Source organism: Onychomys torridus, chromosome 17 (genome assembly GCF_903995425.1).
Source record: "Onychomys torridus chromosome 17, mOncTor1.1, whole genome shotgun sequence".
In the NCBI taxonomy this organism is placed as follows: domain Eukaryota; kingdom Metazoa; phylum Chordata; class Mammalia; order Rodentia; family Cricetidae; genus Onychomys; species Onychomys torridus.
The window spans coordinates 7604096-7623426 of record NC_050459.1 but is presented as its reverse complement, the minus strand read 5'-3'; the positions used below and the strand labels follow the sequence as shown (position 1 = coordinate 7623426).

The window sequence follows — 19331 nt, the reverse complement described above, 5'->3', positions numbered from 1 at the left end:
CTGCACATGGAGGACACATGAGCCTCTCCCACACCACCTCCTAAAAGCCATGGCAATACAACTGGTACATTAAAATAGCAGCCCTTATTTCTGAGTAAAGACATTCCTATAAAGACCTTTCCTATCTTATTCTTTCCAAAATAAGATTAATTTTTATTTATGTGTGTGAGTGTTTGCTTGCATGGGTGTATATATAACACACCCATGTCTGGTACCCACAGATCAGAGAAGGGTATCAGGTTCCCAGGAACTAGAGTTACAGATGGTTGTGAGCTACCATGTGAGTGCTGGGAATCAAACCTGGGTTCTTGGAGGAACTGCTAGTACTCTTAACTGTCAAGACATCTCCCTGCCTGTGGTGATATTGTGTTCCCCAAAATATTGTGCACCCTAATAAACTTATCTGGGGTCAGAGAACAGAACAGCCACTAGATATAGAGGCCAGAAAATGGTGGCACACACACCTTTAATCCTATCACTTGGGAGGCAAAGATCCATCCGGATCTCTGGAAGTTTAAAGCCACACTGGAAACAGCCAAGCATGGTGATTCACGCCTTTAATCCCAGGAAGTGATGGCAGAAAGCAGAAAGGTATATAAGGTGTGAGGACCAGCAACCAGGCTGATTAAACTTTTAGGCTTTTGAGAAGCAGTTCAGCTGAGATTCATTTGGATGAGGACTCAGAAGCTTCCAGTCTGAGGAAACAGGATCAGCTGAAGAACTGGCAAGGTGAGGTGGCTGTGGCTTGTTCTGTCTCTCTGATCTTCCAGTGTTCACCCCAATACCTGGCTTCAGGTTTGTTTTTTATTAATAAGTCTTTCTAACAATTTGTGCTACACCCAGCCCTCTTCCTCTTTCTCAAAGGCACTGAAGAATGTGACTTTGAAGGGATCTGGGAAGCTGCCACTGCTCTTGGTGCCTGTCAGGGCTCAGTAGCCTGGATCTTCCTTTGCATTGTGTTTGTTTTGCTGTGTTTCTCTATTATTGGATCACTCAGCTCCATGTCACATTCAGATGCTAGGTTTTGGTGAAGTTTTCTCAGACATTTGCTCTAGAATCTTCTCCCACTTACCCAACACTACCATTAACTCTCTTTCTCTACACGGCAGTGGTTGGTGGCTAAAATCATCATGAGTTGACTTGCTTATTACCCCCCATGAGGCTTGCTCTGTTTCCATGAAGGGTACATGCACACAGGTGTGTGGTGGTCATGCACCCTAAGATCCATCTATGCACACTTATCTATAGTCTGTTAGATTTCTGAACGCCCTGTTGAGAAGCATTTGCTTGGTTTTTCCAATTCTAGCACTGGTCATCAGTGAACACTTACAGTATATGGACCTTCGAGAGTTGACATAACGTTTTCTTCACCCCTAAAGTAGAGCCCTTTGCCATCTAGTTTCAAAAAAAGTTACACAAACTGAACTTTGTGGCAGTCCCCCTCTGCAGCTACCATTTCACTCACCACATACAGAAGTGGGCTTAAATTTTTCTTAGACTACGATCAGGAAAGCCTGGTAAAGAGATTTACCTTTTCATTAATGAAAAATGATATGTAGCAACCAACTTTTAGAACTGTTTCAGCTTTGAGGCTTCTAATTCAAGGCAGAGGTGGGACCCTGAGTGAAGGAAATGACACATAAGAAGCTTTCCCCTAAGAGGCTTAAGGATTTGAATATTATTTATATTTAATGATTAAAAAGCTGCTGGCAAGCCAACAATTGGATTTATTTCTATTAAAAAATATATTAGGGCTGCAATGGTGCCATGGGCACTAACAGACCGGAACCCAGCACATCAGTGAGCCATGAGAACAGCATTCACTTAGCCCCCTTTGGCTAACCTTCACTGGCTGCATCCTTGGCCGCTGAAAGACAGGCGCTCACAGCCTCATAGGAGGCACTCAGCCGGGTGTTGGGGTCCCTCTTTGGCTTAGGAGGAGGCTGTTTCCGTGGTGATGGGAGGCCAGTGCTGTCATCCATGCTGAACACAGAGTGCAGTGATGGTGACCGGATGGATGGTCCAGCAAGAGCCTGGGCTAGGCTGTCCACTGCCATGGAGACTGGCACGGAGTTGGAGTGGACATGCCGGGATCCTCCTTGGTCTTCAGCTCTTAAGGGAAAACAAGACACAAACAGCCACAGAGCACAGAGGCCCAGGTGTGTCATTCAGGTGACAGTGATGAGCCCATTGCCCTGACACAGAGTTCCTTGGCAGGGAACCTTTCTAGCTGGCCTTGCTGGAAAATCTGTGTGCAGCTCTTAGAAACCTGCTCACCCAAGGAGAGCTGCCCAGGCCTGTCTGGCCTGTGATGGAGCACTGGGGATGGTCCTCACGGCCGCTTTGCAGTATTCTCCCAGCCATGCTCCAAGTACTTAAAGGGCTTCATGTTTCCCATCAGCCATCCTTAGAATGAATTTTTCACAGTCTGATTCTTAAGCAAATCAAAAAGGCAGCATTTCAATCTGAATGTTAATTTGTGGGAAATCCGTCTTAATAGAGAGTTAGTGTTGCAGCCAGTGCAGAGAGTTCATCACCATTTCCCTTGGCAGGAAGATGAGCATGCTCCACACAGAACGGGGGAAATTCAGAGTTTGGCATTCTCTCTCTCTCTCTCTCTCTCTCTCTCACATCTCACCAGCAATTACTAATTATGTACGGAATTATTATTCTTCCTGAGATTCTGCACAGTCACCTGGTGCCAAGCGAACTGCTGGTCTCAACAAATAAGAGACAAATGTTTCTTCACTTAATTTTATATCAGGCAAATAAAACACATAATCAAACTGAGAAATTGGAGTGACTGGTTAGTTCCAGCAGGGAAAATCAATATGATTTGGGAAGTCACTGAAAATGAGTAGCTGTCTGGCTTGAATTTTTTTTCCCCCGCCTTCACATGTGAGGGTAATCATGTGAGATGCTGGTGAGTTCATTTCCCTGGACTTTCTTCCTATTTATTTCATAATTATATCTTTGTGGGTCAGAGCACCCAGAGGGCTAGAACCCACCAGCACGCAAGCTGGCTGCCCATGTAGAAAATGAAGTCACTGAGGATGAGAGGAGGAGGGGTACTCGGTGAATCATTTGTTCCCCTGTAATTACAGTTTTCTGTACAAGAGTCCTTTCCCCCCAGTATTTAACCACTAAAATATTGGAAGCTGATTAGCAAAGACACATAGCCATTTTCACTTTAATCACAACAAAAACAACACCAAAATCACTTGACAGTGATGGCCAGGGAGAGTCATTTTCAGAGAGAAATGAGGGGTTCCTGAAGTGGTTAGGAAAAATTGACAGCTTGACTCCCTGGTCACGAATGCTTGTATAGGAGCCTGGTTCTTGCCCTCCCGGTGTGCGCCTCATATACAGGTGTTCCAATTTATCCAACACGTTTGTTTTCAAAGTGGTGTCTGAATTCATGGACAAATTTCTTGAAATTTCTGCTAGCCAGCCTCATATGCCTTGCACGTCATAAGCATGATAAAAACTCTTGGTAGCTGGTTTTGCTAGTTCGGATCTTAGGGTGAGGCTTTAAGTAACATCAATGTGTCTAAGGAAGCAGCGTTATTTTATAGGACTGAATGGACACATGGAGATCATGGTTCCTAAAGGGACTGCCCAAGAAAAGCAGCCCTGGGATTGCTGGGGTGTCTCGACTGACACAGCATGCAAACCTGTTCCCTAGCTGTTCTGTTCAGTTGAGCTTCGTGTCGAGGGCCATCGGAAGCCCCTGGCTCCCCGGACCTGTGTCAAAGGTAATTAAGGTTACAGACAGATCTTACCTCTTTGTTCCTTCCTCTGGCTTGCTCCTGTGGTAGGAAGCATGGACCTCCTTCCGGAGCCTGTCATGTTCCCTGGCAATATCGGAAGCATTCTGAATGACCAGGGCATCATAGGTTTTCAGTGCCATGTCTTCTGTGCTCTGCAAGAAGCTCTTGATGGACGTGACCTCTTGCTGTTTGACATTCATTTTCTGAAGCAAGTGTTGGCGTGCCAGAAACCCTCTTATCACTTCATAAAAGAACACAAACTTTGGTCAGAGGGCATATCTAAAGCAAGAAACCCAATCTCTCTCTCTCTCTCTCTCTCTCTCTCTCTCTCTCTCTCTCACAACACACACACACACACACACACACACACACACACACACACACACACACACACACTGCAACCAGAAACTAACATGTTTTACTCAGAATAAGAATTTGCTAGAACAGCCCAATTTCAAATATGGGTGTGTTCTGTTTCAACATGAAATGTCTTGCCTGTTCAAATACTTGGTCCCCAGCTGGTGAGGCTATTGGGAAGAGCAAGGAACCTGCAGGAGGCTCATCATTGCTGGAAGAAGTGCGTCACTGCAGATACACAGGAAGGCTGTGTAGCCCAGCCCTACTTCCTGTTCACTCTTTGGATCCTGGGCATGGCTACAATGTGATCACCCAGTCTCCCAGGCATGGCTACAATGTGACCACCCAGCCTCCTGGGCATGGTTACAATGTGATCACGCAGCCTCCTGGGCATGGCTGCAAGGAGATCACCCAGCCTCCTGGGCATGGCTACAGTGTCATCACCCAGCCTCCTGGGCATGGCTACAATGTGATCACCCAGCCTCCTGGGCATGGCTACAGTGTCATCACCCAGCCTCCTGTGCATGGCTACAATGTGATCACCCAGCCTCCTGGGCATGGCTACAGTGTCATCACCCAGCCTCCTGGGTATGGCTACAGTGTCATCACCCAGCCTCCTGGGCATGGCTACAATGTGATCACCCAGCCTCCTGGGCATGGTTACAATGTGATCACCCAGCCTCCTGGGCATGACTACAGTATCATCACCCAGCCTCCTGGGCATGGTTACAATGTGATCACTCAGCCTCCTGGGCATGGTTACAATGTGATCACCCAGCCTCCTGTCTTATCACTAAGGTTCCTTACTAAGATAGGTTGCATTTCTGTGGAACTGTGAGCCCAAATAAATGTTAAGTTACTTTTGTTGGGGGTATTTTATAACAGCAAAGAGGACATAACTAAGATGGCACGATGGGCATCCCTTTCCCTAAATGAGGTTTCTCCTGAAAAATTTCCAAGAGCCACCTTCATTTTGTTTTCTTTTTGTAAAGCAAGCTAACATCAATGGCCTGGATCAAATCAATGAGAGACCTCAGGTGTGGCTTCCCCTGGACCATTTTGGAATGCACTGGTAGTCTTTCAAGATTCCTGGTCATTCAAGATCCACTCAAGGCTCCCTGGGTTAGTTTGTAAAATGCTTGTTCATTAATACTCCTAGGATTTTGATGTAATTTCTGGAGACTGACATGCCTTGAGAGTTAGAGAGACTTTATAGATACAACAGAAAATGTACCCTTCCTGCTTCTCAGGATTGCAAGTCTAGAAAAATGTGTAAAATCTGGGGGGTAATTAACTTAAAATTCAGTGAAACTAATAATTGATCAGCAGGGATTTGTTGAAGAGAATAAAAAAGTCAGAAGGCAGAATCTAAGACACTTGGCCATCTCAGAGTTAGTGCCATTTAATTCGGAAACAATATAACACATGGAGATATGTGTGTTGATCACAATGATAATGGGATTCTTTTCATTTCCAGTAAACACAAGCAAGGAATGGCAGTGCATGGGCTCAAATCCCTCTGTGCTTGGGAGGCAGCTCCATCCCCCAAGCCTGCAGCCTTCTAGATGTAATTTGTGGCCCTCCAGGGGGGACGGATCAGCAATAGGGGAAGTCACATGGAAGGATATTGCAATCAATAGATGAAAGAACTTGCTAACAATTAACATGGGGTGGAAAGGAGCAGGCTGCCTTCTGAGAAAGAGAACTGGCCTTCATCCCTGATGTGGGCAAGGTGGGTGTGGGGGCTGTCAATGAGATGCTTGGGACCAGCACCAACTGCCAACTTCTGACTTTAGCCTGTCAGCCTCTGAGAAGCCATCCCCCCAGGCTTCAAATGCCTCAGATTAGAGGACACTGTGGATTAAAAAGACAGGCAATGTTGGAGGGAGATCACTGTGTGAGACTCCCCATGCCTGGAAGGCAACACACATGTAGGCTGTCTAAGAGATGCTGTCACATTAGACTCAGCCTTCTCTACTTAGGTCTTCAAAGAAAAAAAACCAAAAACGATGCAAGGGGCTCCAGCATCCTCAGGCTGTATCCCTTTAAATCCAGATGACAATGCTAAATGGAAAGTTACTTTAGAATCCAATTGCATCAAGTTCCCTACAAGACGGCCATGCTGAACTAATCCATAAACAACAAAATTCTAACAGTAAAAGGCAAGTCGGACTTCCAGGAACATGAAATGCAGAATAAGATACAGAAGCACTGAACATGTGATGATGCCCCGAAGGGGACTGGAGACCTTTGTGGGCTGCCCACCAGCTCTTTTCTTCTTGCATTGGACAAAAACAGTCACTGCCCTCAGAAGGCAAAGGTGGAAACAAGCCAGAGGCTGAAGCAGAGGCAGGCTAATGTGGAGAGCAAATGGCAGACTTCCCAGGATGCCCCTCTGCTCACCCAGAGTCTGCTGTCCCACAGGCAGATGGCTCCATCTACTCACCCTCTCCTACTGGCCAACCTTCTAGAATTATTTTACAAAGTCACATGGGTTTCAGAAAACTCCCATTCTCCACAAAGAACTCAGCAAAACAAGCCTGCTGGAAATGGGCAGCAAGATTTATTTGCCCACAGTTTTAAAGCCCGCCTCTGCCACTGGGACACTGGCTGCTTCATTTAGTTTGTGTTTAAATTTTACTTTTCTCCAGATTTAAATGTAAAATGTTCTTTTCTTCAAGTATTCACTAATAATAACAAAAACATGAAATAAAAAATGGAAATGTCTCCAGCTTACTTGAATTTCGAGTGAATTTAATATCAATTCTAAGAGATGAAAAAATAAAAACCAGTAACTAATGCTCACTTTCAAGAGCCTGTAGTTTCTAAAGTGCTTTTTTTGGGGGGGGTGTCCATTATTTCATTTATTCAAAATGAAATTATAGTTTTTCTCTTAACGCTATTTCAAGGCTTCTCTCCACTGTTACCTTCAGAAAGTCCCCATCCCCCTCAGGTTGGGGACAGTAGCAGCTGAGTTTGTGAGGCTGATCAGAAGAGGAATTTCAAGTGGGTGTCGTACGGAAGAGGGGCATGGATTCCTCTAATTATATTTAAGGACACTTCCCAGGAGCACCGGGTGCCACACTCTGTTCACACATAGCATTGTGGTAAATGGGGCTCTTCCTGACCCAGATTCAGCTGTGGCAGAGAGCCAAGTTTGGATTCAGTCAGCGTGGGGTGGTGCTGAGGCTGCATTTCCAACCAGCCTCCAGGTGAGGCAGGGGTGCAGGTGCCAAGTGGAATGGGGCAGGGGAAGGTTCCAAGTAGTCCCAGCCAGTATCTCCCCTGCATGGATGCAGGACGGAGTCACAGAGGCCCATTTGTTATAGTCAGAGAGAAGGGGACTGCCTCCTCAGCCAGGGCTATTACTGCCCCAGACTGGAAAAAGCACCAACAGGAGACCAGCAGCAGGGTCCCAAAGCCACCACTGCGACCGATGGGACATGCCATACCTATGGAGGTATCTGCCCGTCTCTTTCTCCAGGGCAGGGTAGTTTTCAGAGAAGAGATGTCTGTTGAGAGAAGGTGACCAGGGTCTGTGAGTCAGTGACAAGGGGCTGGCCACAGAACTGCTGCCGGTGAGTGCAGGGACTCAGAGTAATACTTCTGGAATGCCAAGAGCACTTTGACTCTGTTCCAGCAAGGGGACCAGTGCAGGGTCACAGGATGCCTACTGTAGTCCTTGCCTCCACCTTCCCCCAATGTCTGCCTCCTCCTCTTGCTTCTCCCTTCCCTGTTCCTCCCTTCCTCTTCCTCTCCTCTCCTCTGGACCTTGTATAACCCAGAGGCATCTGAGAAGCAGAGACCAGGACCATACTGTCCCTCTCATGGGCTGTTCCGTAAGGAGTGGGCCTGCAGTGCCCAAAAGGGATGCTTGGACTTGATGCTCTGGTTTGGAACAAGGCTCTGAACTTTGGCCAAAACTTAAAACTGGGTGTGTTCAATTCTGCACAGGGTAGGATTTTTATCATCAGAAACTGAGGTGGACCCAGTGGAGATTTCTCACAAGGCCACAGCCAAACAGGACCCACACAGGAAAAAGAGAACAAGATGGAGGGGAGCATTTTTCTAGCATGTTTCCAATTTGAAAAAGTTTCAAACACACACCAGACCTGTGCTCATTATGGCACACTGAAATTTGGTATATGGATTAATTTCTTCTTTTTGTACTCTTCTACAATGAATTAAACGACCCATAAAAAACTGTTTGAAGGGGCTGAAAAGTAAGGTAAAGTGGTTACTGGAAAAGCATGCAGACCTGAGTTTAGACACCAGATATTCATGTAGAAGAGCTGGTTTTAGGGGCACACATCTATGACCCAGCACTGGAGGTTAGAGGTCTGGGGGCCAGAGTACATGGGTGGATCCTGGGGGCTCCTGGTCAGCTACCTTACCTAACCTGATGAGTCCCAGGTTTAGTGAGAGACCCTGTCTCAAAAACTAAGGGGGAAAACATTGACCTCTGACCTTCATGCCTGCACAAGATAGATTCTCTCTCTCTCTCTCTCTCTCTCTCTCTCTCTCTCTCTCTCTCTCACACACACACACACACACACACACACACACACACACACACACACATGCACATACGCGGCCAAGCACGTGCACATGTGTGGGCAAGCCCAAATGCATCCCCAATCCTCATTTTTTTAAAATGTACTGATTATATCCATTTTATGTGAGGAATGGCTGTTTTGTAAAAATGCACATTTTTAGTAGTCATTTAGATTTGGATAGAAAACAAATTCAAAGTGAAATCTATCCCAAAATTATAATGAAATGGATGCCAACAGCCATAAAAGAAATCACACCAAATATTATCATCACTCCCTGAAGGAAAATAGAGTCAAAGGTTTTCTAAGTCCTAAGGAGAGTTACAGAACATGCTGGTTGGGCAATTAACTGGTTCCAGCTCTTGGAACCCAGCACAGCTGAGACCTGCACTAGATGCCACAGAGACCTGCATCACAGCTGCCTCCAGGGGCCAGGTGGGGTTTCCCACTGCATATTTCCAGGCACAACCTCACAGTGTCCTGTGCTTCCCAAAGAGACCAAAATAGCTGGCAATATGCAAGGTACAGAAATTGTAAGATATGTTTATTCCCTCCCCCAAATGGGGACAAAATTGAAGATTTGCAGAGTTCCAAATAGAATATAACCAATGAGACAGGAAAGGTCTACAAACACTGAAACGGGAACTGGGATATAGGAAACTATGAAATAAAGCTTCATCAATATCCCATGAGTCAGCTCTCTGGTTGGAGCTTCCTCAGGGCGGTTGGGAGGCCCACTCTGATGTTGACTCTGTTGACAATGTAAGCTCAGAGGTGCACTGTGTAGTTTGGAAATTCACATCATAGAGCTCTGAGGGCCTGGAAGCACTCACCTTTCTGGCAAGTTACAATCTTCCTCTGAATCTGGAGCCACAGGTCGCTGAGCTGGTCCACATGCCAGTACTTCAGGAATACTTTGTGGACTCCCATCTACAACATGGACAGAACAGTAAGGTCACATTTCACAGTGAGAAGATGTCAGAGGGATGGTAGGGAAATGGTCAGGCAGGAGATTTTTAGGGAAGAGGGCTGAAAACTACAAAGAACAAAATTAGCCAAGGTATTCATTTCTTATTTTGTTTCATTAAAATTTAAAGCAATTTGTTCTAGAACATGCATTGGCTGTGTGTGTATCCTCAACAGTCAGTGTGTGAGAGCATCTATAGGCTGCTGATGTGATGGCTGCATGATGGAGTTGGTCTTAACGCTGTGTAGAGATAGCACTGCCTTCCATGAACCCTCCCATGCCAGGACCTCTCAAGGGTGGTTTTCATCTCATACTCTTCCTGCTCTCAGCTGGAGGAAGAACTTGATACAGCACAAAAGAACCAAACCCCACAAAGAGGCCAAGACCAAACAAATGTGGTGTCTCTGTTGCCTCACCTCAGCACTGTGGATTACTATGCAGGAAGTATTTATGTTTCTGTAGTTACTGAGGTAGTCTGTATGTAATTGGCCCCCATAATCTCAGAGAGAATGGCACTATTGGGAGATATGGCTTTGTTGTAATGGGTATAGCCTTTTTGAAGGAAGTGTGTCACTGTGGAGACAGGCTTTGAGCTTTGAGGTCTCATATATGCTAAAGCCACATCTAGTGACTCAGACCACTTTCTGTTGCCTTTGGATCAAGATGTAGAATTCTCAGCAACTTCTCCAGCATCATGTCTTCCTGGGTGCTGCCATAATCTCAGCTGCTGTGCTCTCTGCCATGATGATAATGGAATAAACCTTTGCAACTGTAAGCCACCACTTCAATTCAATGTTTTCTTTTATAAGAGTTGCTGTGGTCATGGTGTCTCTTCACGGTGATAGCAAACCTAACTAAGGCAGTTATTGAACTTCAACATGACAGAGAAACTCTGCAAAGTAATTTCTGATCACCTGTTTTACAGATGTTTCCATAAACAGTAGCTGTGCCATGGATATGACTCCTCACAATTTTGTTTTATAAAGGAATTTCAGCATGCCCTCAAATCAACTTCTATGGAGAGCACTACAGGCATATATCTAAGCTTATCTAACAGTACCACTAGCAAAGACAGTTGCATGAACTACCATTGATTAAAAACAGCTGTTCTGAGAACGTCTTAAAGCCAGAATGGCAAGCTACAGCCATTTAAAAGCTATGGAGATTTTAAAATGGTCTCTACTGTGGGTTACACTTCTTGTCTAAGAAGATACAGAGTGGAGCCATGTGTGAAGGTGGCCTCTCACAAAGCAAGTGTTCAGAGGCATCTAGAGAAGCAGATCCTAGGTGATCCTGCTTTCATCCCAGCAGGAAGTATAGAGGAAGCCTAGAGTACCGTTCTGCTATGTAGAGATCAAATATTGCTTCAACAACCTTCATAATCATGAGCTGGGCACTTCATTAACATAGGAAGACTGACATGTGTGCTCCCAAGCATGAGTAGGGGACAGAAAAGTGACAGTGGCCCTTAGTCTACACCATACATCACAGCCACACTAAAGGCTGGCACGCATGTCCACACCTTAGGTATTGGAAGGGTTTACAGGTCACACTTGTCTTTAGAGTGCTTGACCAGAGGAGTTTATGTGTCCTTTCCCTGAGTAACACTAAACACACCAGTAGATTCCAGCTTCTCATTGAAGTCTTCCCTAACTGTGGCCCATTGTCTGACTGGATGACAGTCTATACAGAGTGTGACCCTGAGCTTGTATCCTGCCTGCTTGGGTGATCATGAAGATCAGTGGAGAGAGCTCTTTGTTCCCTTCCCAACAGCTCTTGGATTAAGCAGTCATGCATCTTATCTGGTTTTCTCTAAGTTGTTTGGAATCTGAGACAGTCACACAGGAAGGCTGCTTCTGAGCAGTGTCCATTTTTCCCTTATTATACTGCAGTTCTCTTTTTCTCATTATGCTCCATAATCCATGGTCTTTTTAGTCTTCCAACTGCTGACTTATTTGGTAATGGGTAGGAAGAACAGTTGGCCCAATCTCTGAGCGGTGCACAACAAATCTGTAAGATGGACATGGGGAAGGAGGAAGCAAGCCTCTTTGCTCTGCATCCTAGTCTGTGGGACTCAACCCATGGTGAGAAACTGAACCCCAAGCAAGACAGGAACCCTCCAAACAATACAGAAGGGAAGAAGCTTAAAATTGCAGAGAGGCCTGATACAGGGAAGCAGAGCACATGGAGAAGATCAGGGAAAGAAAGAGCAGGGGGTAGACAATTGTAGCTCCACAGTCTTGTTGTGACAGGATCTTGGGCAGAAGGCAGCTAGAAATGAAGAGGCTTCTTAAAGTGACATTACCAGAAGCCATTCAAAACTCTAGAGTTGGTTTATCTGGAGCACTACGCTGGGCTTTGGGAAAATAAGGATGGTGATCCTTGCTTGTCCTTGGGGAGCTGATTGTTTACTAAGGAATGTTAGCAGTGAGAAAACTCTGGCAACACATGTTCTATCCAATGACTGTATTATACACAAGGAACACAAGGATCCAGAGGTGTGATCAAGATATGTCAGGGATGACTTCCAGTTTCTTTTCCTAGGGTATCTTAAAGGGTTGGGGAAGATAACCTGAAAGGTCCTTGGATGTATAGCTGATAGCTGTGTGTGACAGAGAGGAGGAGGAGTATCTTCATGGAGCTGGTACCATACCACAAAGGGCATGTCAGCAAAAACCTGTGTGTGTGTGTGTGTGTGTGTGTGTGTGTGTGTGTGTGTGTGTGTGTGTGTATACACAATCTGGCTGTGTTGGAAGGTTAGAGACTCAAGTCTAAATTTCACAAAGTAATTTGGAACTCTGGATTGAATTTTATGAAGTTCATTTAAAAAAGTTTAGAAAGTGGATTGTCCTGATGAGTTTTGGGAGTATGTAAGTGAGCAAGCAATGTGGATCCATGGACCATTTGGGCTTGGAAAGATTCTGCATTTGCTGCTAGTCTGTTGGCTAACTCTCAATTCCCCTTCACAACTGATGTCAGTGTTCTTCACAGTCAGATTAAAAATTGACCTCTCCACTTTCAGTGGGGCTTTGGTGCCCTTCATTTCAATCATCAGGGACCCAGTGACCAATTCTTCATTATTTTATTAATGGACACCACAGCTACATCTCTTGAAGGACAGGGATTCACATTCTTGAAGTATGAAGCATTAGGGATATGAATAAGAACCAACTCAGATTAGAAAGAAAAAAAAACAGAGGAAGAATTGTAAAGTTTTTATATAAGGTGGTAAACTTTATATAAAGGCAAGAGACAAGTAAACAAGTCCTAAGAGACACCGAGAAATTAAATCAGGCCCTGATGTCTTTCCGCAAGCCAGCTTAAATGATGGAGTTCAGGAGTTGATAGAATAACAGAGGGAGCAGAGTGAGAAAGACAAGCAGACTGAAGATGGTCCACAGTGGTATAGTCATGGGATGGGGAAAAGAGACTGAAGATGGTCCACAGTGGAACAGCCATGGGATAGAGAGCAAGTACTCACCTGACCTGTTCTCCACCCTGAAGAAAAAGGAAGTAAGATCTCATAACAGGGGATTTTCAAGGAACAGCTTTGAGATCACATAAAAATGCTAGACGAATACAGAAGCACAGAACTACAGAAGTGGGTTTCCTCACACTACTCTAGAGATGTAGTGATGCTGAAGATGGGTAGTAGAGATGAGGACTGTAGGATCCAGGGAGGATCTCCATGCCCAGTTAGAGTGGATGTAGGAAGACAGAGTTCTTGCTGGAGCCCTGGGCTGGGATGATAACAAGGAGGAAGCAGCAGGGACCCTGATGCTCTGCTGTGAGGTGGGAAGGAAGAATGCTGGGTAGGCAGACACTGGCAGGGATAGGATTAGAAATGTAGCTATGCTTCCAGAGTTCTTGGTCAGTGTTTGGTAGAATTTTGCCTCTATGAACCTGTATTGATGGGGTGGGACCAGGGCCTCTGAATGTAAAAGGCCTCCCAGGCTTCTGAGTCACAGGAAAGAGGATGGAAGTCTGAACTCAGATATAAATAGTCCATAAAGATGAGGATCAGATCTCTGTGAAATGGCCGAGTTCTTACTTTCGTTGTATTAGACAGTTTTGAAAAATCCCTCATTCAAATACTGGGACATACCCTGTTAAGTGCAAGGCATAGTCTACAGATACCCAAAGATGGTGGACCTGACATTATTTTGTGCTATATAATTTGTTTGTGAATTAGGACTATTTGGAGATGTTCTTTGGAAGCTTCAGTATTTGTAGGATTTCAATGCCCTCTTTGAGTTTTTTCATTTGAAAAAAACAAAAACAAAAACAATGTATAAAATTGTCCATCCACAAGGGACACCATACAACACTATGGGCACCACAGGATGTTTTGTCATGTAATATTTAAACCAGGAAGAACATTCTTGTTTTCCCAAATGTTTATCCTTTCTGTGTGTTATGGACTCTCAACCCCTCTTTTTCTAATCTAACACAATCACTGTGGACAGTCACTCTCCTGTGCAGTGGAATACCTGTTCTTATTTCTCCTCTTTATTTCGGTTTGTCTTCAAAAGATGCTACATTTGCACCAAGTGCTTCTTCTCTAGCAAACGAACAGAATTAGCAAGTTGTTGGCATTTTAGAGTTCTTTCTGACTTGGTCTCTTGCTTTCCATGATGTCTGAGATTAACAAAGACAGGAGCTTAAAAGCCCTCAGGAGGGAAACTTAGATACACTGAATCTGGGAAGCCAGGTATGTACATGGGCAGTACCAGTTAATGCCACTGACTGGGGAAACACTTCTGGCCCAGACTGCCATTGCTGTCCTAGCAAATGGCTGCAGAGGTGTGCAGTATTGAATCTCCAGTCAAGACTCAACAGATTTCAGTCCAGGGACTCAGCTCCCAGCTGTGAGTGGTCTGGTCACATTCTCTCCTGCAAGGCTCTTTCTCACTAACTGGACACAAGGAGACCTCAGAGGCCCGTTTGCTCTCTCCTAGAGGCACAGTGCTCTTATTGGGGACTAAAATTCTTATGTCACTCTGACCCATGTAAGAGCAAGCCATCTGTGGCTCATACCAGCAGGATGCTCCTCAGGAAAACATTAGGATATTTTTGCATTGAAGTGTCAGATTTTAAAGAATTAAACAAGATTGTCATTGATGACTTCCAAAGCTCCAATTATTGTTCCAGTTCTTGGGGTACTTTTTCAGAAATGTGGGCTGCGGAGGCAGACAAACACAGGAACAGCGGTTGGTAGGGTGTAGGTGGCATGGGGGCTGGATTAATACGGAGGTAACAAGGAATCCTGTGAAACTCTCCTTGTTCCTTGAGGGAAATTTTTAGAAGTACTGTGTGTTTATGGCAGTACCTTTGAAATGGATCTTACAACAGAAAAATATATAACTATTATCCCTGGATAATTCGCATGAGTCACACTTTCCCCTACCTTACAGAAATGAGGGAAGATGCACATGGAGCTGACCTTACAGTATAGGAAGCTGTATCATTCCCTGTGTGTCCACAAATCCCCATGAACATGAATGAGACAAATCCATTGTCTGAATCCCAAGTGTGGGCTAATGTAATCTATTAATGTCCTGCACCCAATAACACAGTGAGTAACTGCCCCTCCTGTGGGTAAGCTAAAGAAGGATGCTAGGGTCCTGTGTCTCTACTTGAGCATGAAAAAAGACTGTACCCATTAAAGGATGTGTGAAGGGTTCTGGTGATACATAGGCAATAGGGAAAAATGGTTTGGAAATGACGTTATGAAGGAAATGTGCCTCCAGAGGAGATGACTAGAGCCACTGTACATATAGCAAAAGAGGGGCCACCTGTGAAGCATGCTGGTCCAGCCTGTAGACCTTGTCTAGCTGTACCTCTATCTCACATGGAGAGGAAGAGATAGATGATGGACAGAGTGGGTAGCTTTCTGGGCTCCAGAATGATCTGGAGGTTTACATTACATCGAAAGACTGTCTGAAGTTGCAGTATGCATATTCATCCCTCGGGCAGCTTGAAATGCGGGTTCTAGTTCAACAGGTTGGGACAGGGCCTGTGACTTCATGTCTCCATCGGCTAGAGGCTGCCATGATGTCTGTTGGCCTGCTGACTGCATGCTACATGCTACATAGTCAGATTCTAGTCACTCTGGGAGCTTTCCCTCCACCACATGCTCTGTGGCCACACCTTCTGCCTGCCACCTCCATTTCTGTGTTGACCATAGGTTCCACCTGGCATTCTGCACCCCCAGAGTTCTCCAGTCCAGTCCCCACATGCCTACATTCTTTGATGAGTTCTTTACCCTGAAGTTTCCATCCTGGGTGACTCACACATTGACAGGTTGGAGTGGCCGAGGGGACCTGTTGCCCAAGCATACACAGAATTTCATGTTTCTAGATAGGACTCTCCTACACTTTGCTCTTCTGCCAATGAGTTCCTCTCCTGTATTCACACCTCAGTGAGTGTGAGGGCCTTGTGACTGGATGTCCTGACGTGCCTCAGTCCCAAGATACGTACAAACGTCATTTCTCCCACACAGTTTCCATCTATCCACGCACATTGTTTCTTTTCTGGGATAGCAGACATCATCAACAACTTATCTCTGAAGACAAAAGCACAGGTGTATCTAAGTTTGTTTATAGCTTTCCTTTAGGAAATGGATAATAGAAAGACGCAATTATTTAAAAAGAAACAATTCATATAAAATAAATTTTACCTATTTAAAATATGTTTAAACTGTGTATTTTGTTTTATAACATGTGTATAACATGGTTCAAAAACAAAGACAACACATCTCACACTCCCAGGGCCACTCTTTCTGAGACCAGTCCTCTACCTGACTCGGTCTCCATTCTCTGGCTGCTCTTGGAGTCGTCTTGAATATTGCCTTTGATATATTCATCTTGTTAAAACCTTGGTTGTTCCATGCAGGCTGCAGGGCAGCATGCAAACTCTTGGATTTTGCCTTCAGAGCCCTCTGAAGCATGATTATTTGTCTCTGAGAGTGAGCCCCTTTCCCTCCTGTGAAAGAAAGGCTATCTTCTGTCCTGCCAGCTTCCTACTCACTCTTCTGAAGCAGAAAACTGATGTGAGGAATCTTTATATACCAGCAGGGGCGGATGCTTAGACACACAGCCCTTACTGAATGATTCACTGTTCGTGTTAGTGTTGTGTTCAGTAATGTCTCTTTATTTCTATGTCTATAATTATTGGACTGTGCTATTTGTATATGTTGTATTTTAATGAGAAATATCTTACTGGAGATGAGTTTCTATGCTTCAAACAAAACACTTGATTTTCATTATTACTGATCAGAATCAACCTTTAAAATTTCTAATTTTCCTTAATCTAAACCCATATACCATTTTAGTAACTATACCATGTTTCATGACATTATAAAAATACAGTTGCATTAAAAATAGCTATCTTCTTTCACTGGGATGTTAAGATTCCAGAAAGTGTCCTGGTATCTTCTGAAGTCCACTCACAATGTCAGTTTGCTCCTGGCTTAAACACATTGCTCCTCTGTGCTGATGAGAACAACATGATCTCTCTTCCCCACATTCCCAGGTCTGCAGAGGCCCCCAGCTGGGCTTGTTTGTCTCCCTGCAGATCTGAGAATGTCACTGTGCTCCTGTAAAATGCTGTGCTATTTTTACTATGCAAAGCAACTTCTGTGCCTACCAGGTCAGGTCCTCCCAGCAGGAGTACCCTCCAAAGTCTGTCCGTCACCTTTACCGTGTGTGTCAGCCCTCCTGGCTCTCTCCAGACCCTACAACTTCCTGGTATTGTGAACAGTCCATTGCCCCCCATGGCAGCTCTTTGTCATTCTTTTTTCCTCATAGCACAAAGGTACTTTGCTCGTACATTTCCCCCAACTGTCTTCCACCATTCTCCACCTGTGCACCTTACACACACATGCAGGCATGCACTCCTCATGACCACTTCTGAAACCACTCAGCAAGTAGAACATGGTCCATAATTTCCAGATGCTCAGACAAGTGACTATTGTTCTCAACTCCTTCTCTCTGGGCTGAATTCACACATTCTTCTTCCTTGATGCCTTGCTTGGCTCCTTTGAAGGACAGCCATTATTTTCATAATTTACATAAACATAAATATATATTAATTATACTACAAAAAGCCCAACATGTTACATTTTCATGGTAGCTTTGAAAATCTACTAAACAGAAATGTTTTTATGTGCAGTCTGGTTCTGACTGTCTGAATGTACTTTTAAACATGCTCAAGGATAAATTTATACAAAATGCAAGTGCTCTTTGTTATAAATAGACTGCTTTTGAAGTTTCACTCCAACACAGAAAAGATAATCACAAATACACACATCTGATGGAGTACTGCACAGTGTGGTCTCTGAAGAAGATAGTTTGGCTTGAATTTCATGTAACTGTATGTTAGAAAAATTAATTACTCTCATCTACAATAGAAGGGTCTGCAGAGCAGGCAGTGATAAATTGAACTACTATTTTGAATCCACTAGTGGGTGAGTCATGGTCTAATTCTATATATTATTTCATTATAGAAATCATATCAATATGGCCAAGGGTGCTCATAAAGATATCCCATTCCCAAGACATACATTGTCAAGAGCCAGGCAAGACTATGTCTCTAAAATGGCAGAGCTAGTGCACCAGGTCCAGTGTTCATTTAGGGAGCACATTGAACCTGCCAAGCAAAGGCCTATATGATGTGGATAATGGCCGTCTCCCTTGAGGAAGGTGTGAGTCATGCTCAAACACAGCCATGACAGCCCCACAGTGGGACACCGTGAGTGTGAGCCTGTGTGTACATGCACATGGGTGTGAGCCTGGGTGTGCATGCACGTGAGTGTGAACCTGTGTGTGCATGCACATGAGTGTGAGCCTGTGTGTGCACATACGTGAGTGTGAGACTGTTCTCAGTTCCTACCGTCATTCTGCCACACTGGGCTTGGATGCTCTCTTCGCTTCTAAACATGTGAATATCCTTGACATTTCTTCCTGGCATCTGATTTGATATTGTTCACCACAATTTCAGAAATTCAAAACTACTTATATTGGTTTCTGATTTTCCCCAAAACTTGTCAGGTGGCATGTTCATGTTGAATTCTTTTTTAAAATTATCTCCTATTCAGTCTCGGCCATCCTGTGGGGGCCACTCATTGTTTTTGTTTAAGTAACTTTACACTTGTGAAGGGCCAAGTGTGTTCCGTATCTGCACTGATATTGAAGACTCTAGTCTTAGTCTGTGACTTCAGAAGTGTGCACACACTGCAGGCAGCAGAAGGCAGCCTGTGCCCCCATTCTGCCTCCCCTGCCATCGCCTCCCACCACTGCTCCTCTGCTGGCCCACGGCAGACAGCATCGGTGTGCTTACTAGCCTCTCAGGCCTGCTCTTGTTCCCATTAGAAGGCCCTGAAAGCCCAAGACGGACCACGTCACTGGCTTCCTCACAGCTTCTCAGGGGAAAATGTCGAGGTTCCTTCCCTGCAGTTCATGGTGTGTAACAAGTGTTCTGAAACACCTGTAGGAAAACAACTCAGGGTAATTGATGCTCAGGGAAAGATTGAGAACCCTATGCCCTCCCCTGCCCTCTCAGCTGGCTGGCCTCAGCTGCCACACCCCTAAGAACTGAGTGGCCTGGGAACTGCACAGAGACTCTTTTCCTACTGTCGCTGCCCCATCTAAACCAGGTCCCCCGGATCTGCTAGCACAGTGTACC

General features: G+C 44.9%; 1 protein-coding gene across 4 annotated transcripts in view; it reads right to left on the bottom strand.

The window, feature by feature from the left end:
• Myo16 (myosin XVI) overlaps window positions 1-19331 on the bottom strand; it is a 473339-nt gene that overhangs the window by 69264 nt on the left and 384744 nt on the right. For all 4 annotated transcript variants that reach the window (XM_036166675.1, XM_036166674.1, XM_036166671.1 and 1 more), the window contains 3 exons: window positions 9514-9610; window positions 3783-4011; window positions 1844-2112 (listed from right to left, as the gene is read on the bottom strand). In XM_036166675.1, the coding sequence (XP_036022568.1) occupies window positions 1844-2112; window positions 3783-4011; window positions 9514-9610 (595 nt within the window). The remainder of the gene's footprint in view (window positions 1-1843; window positions 2113-3782; window positions 4012-9513; window positions 9611-19331) is intronic.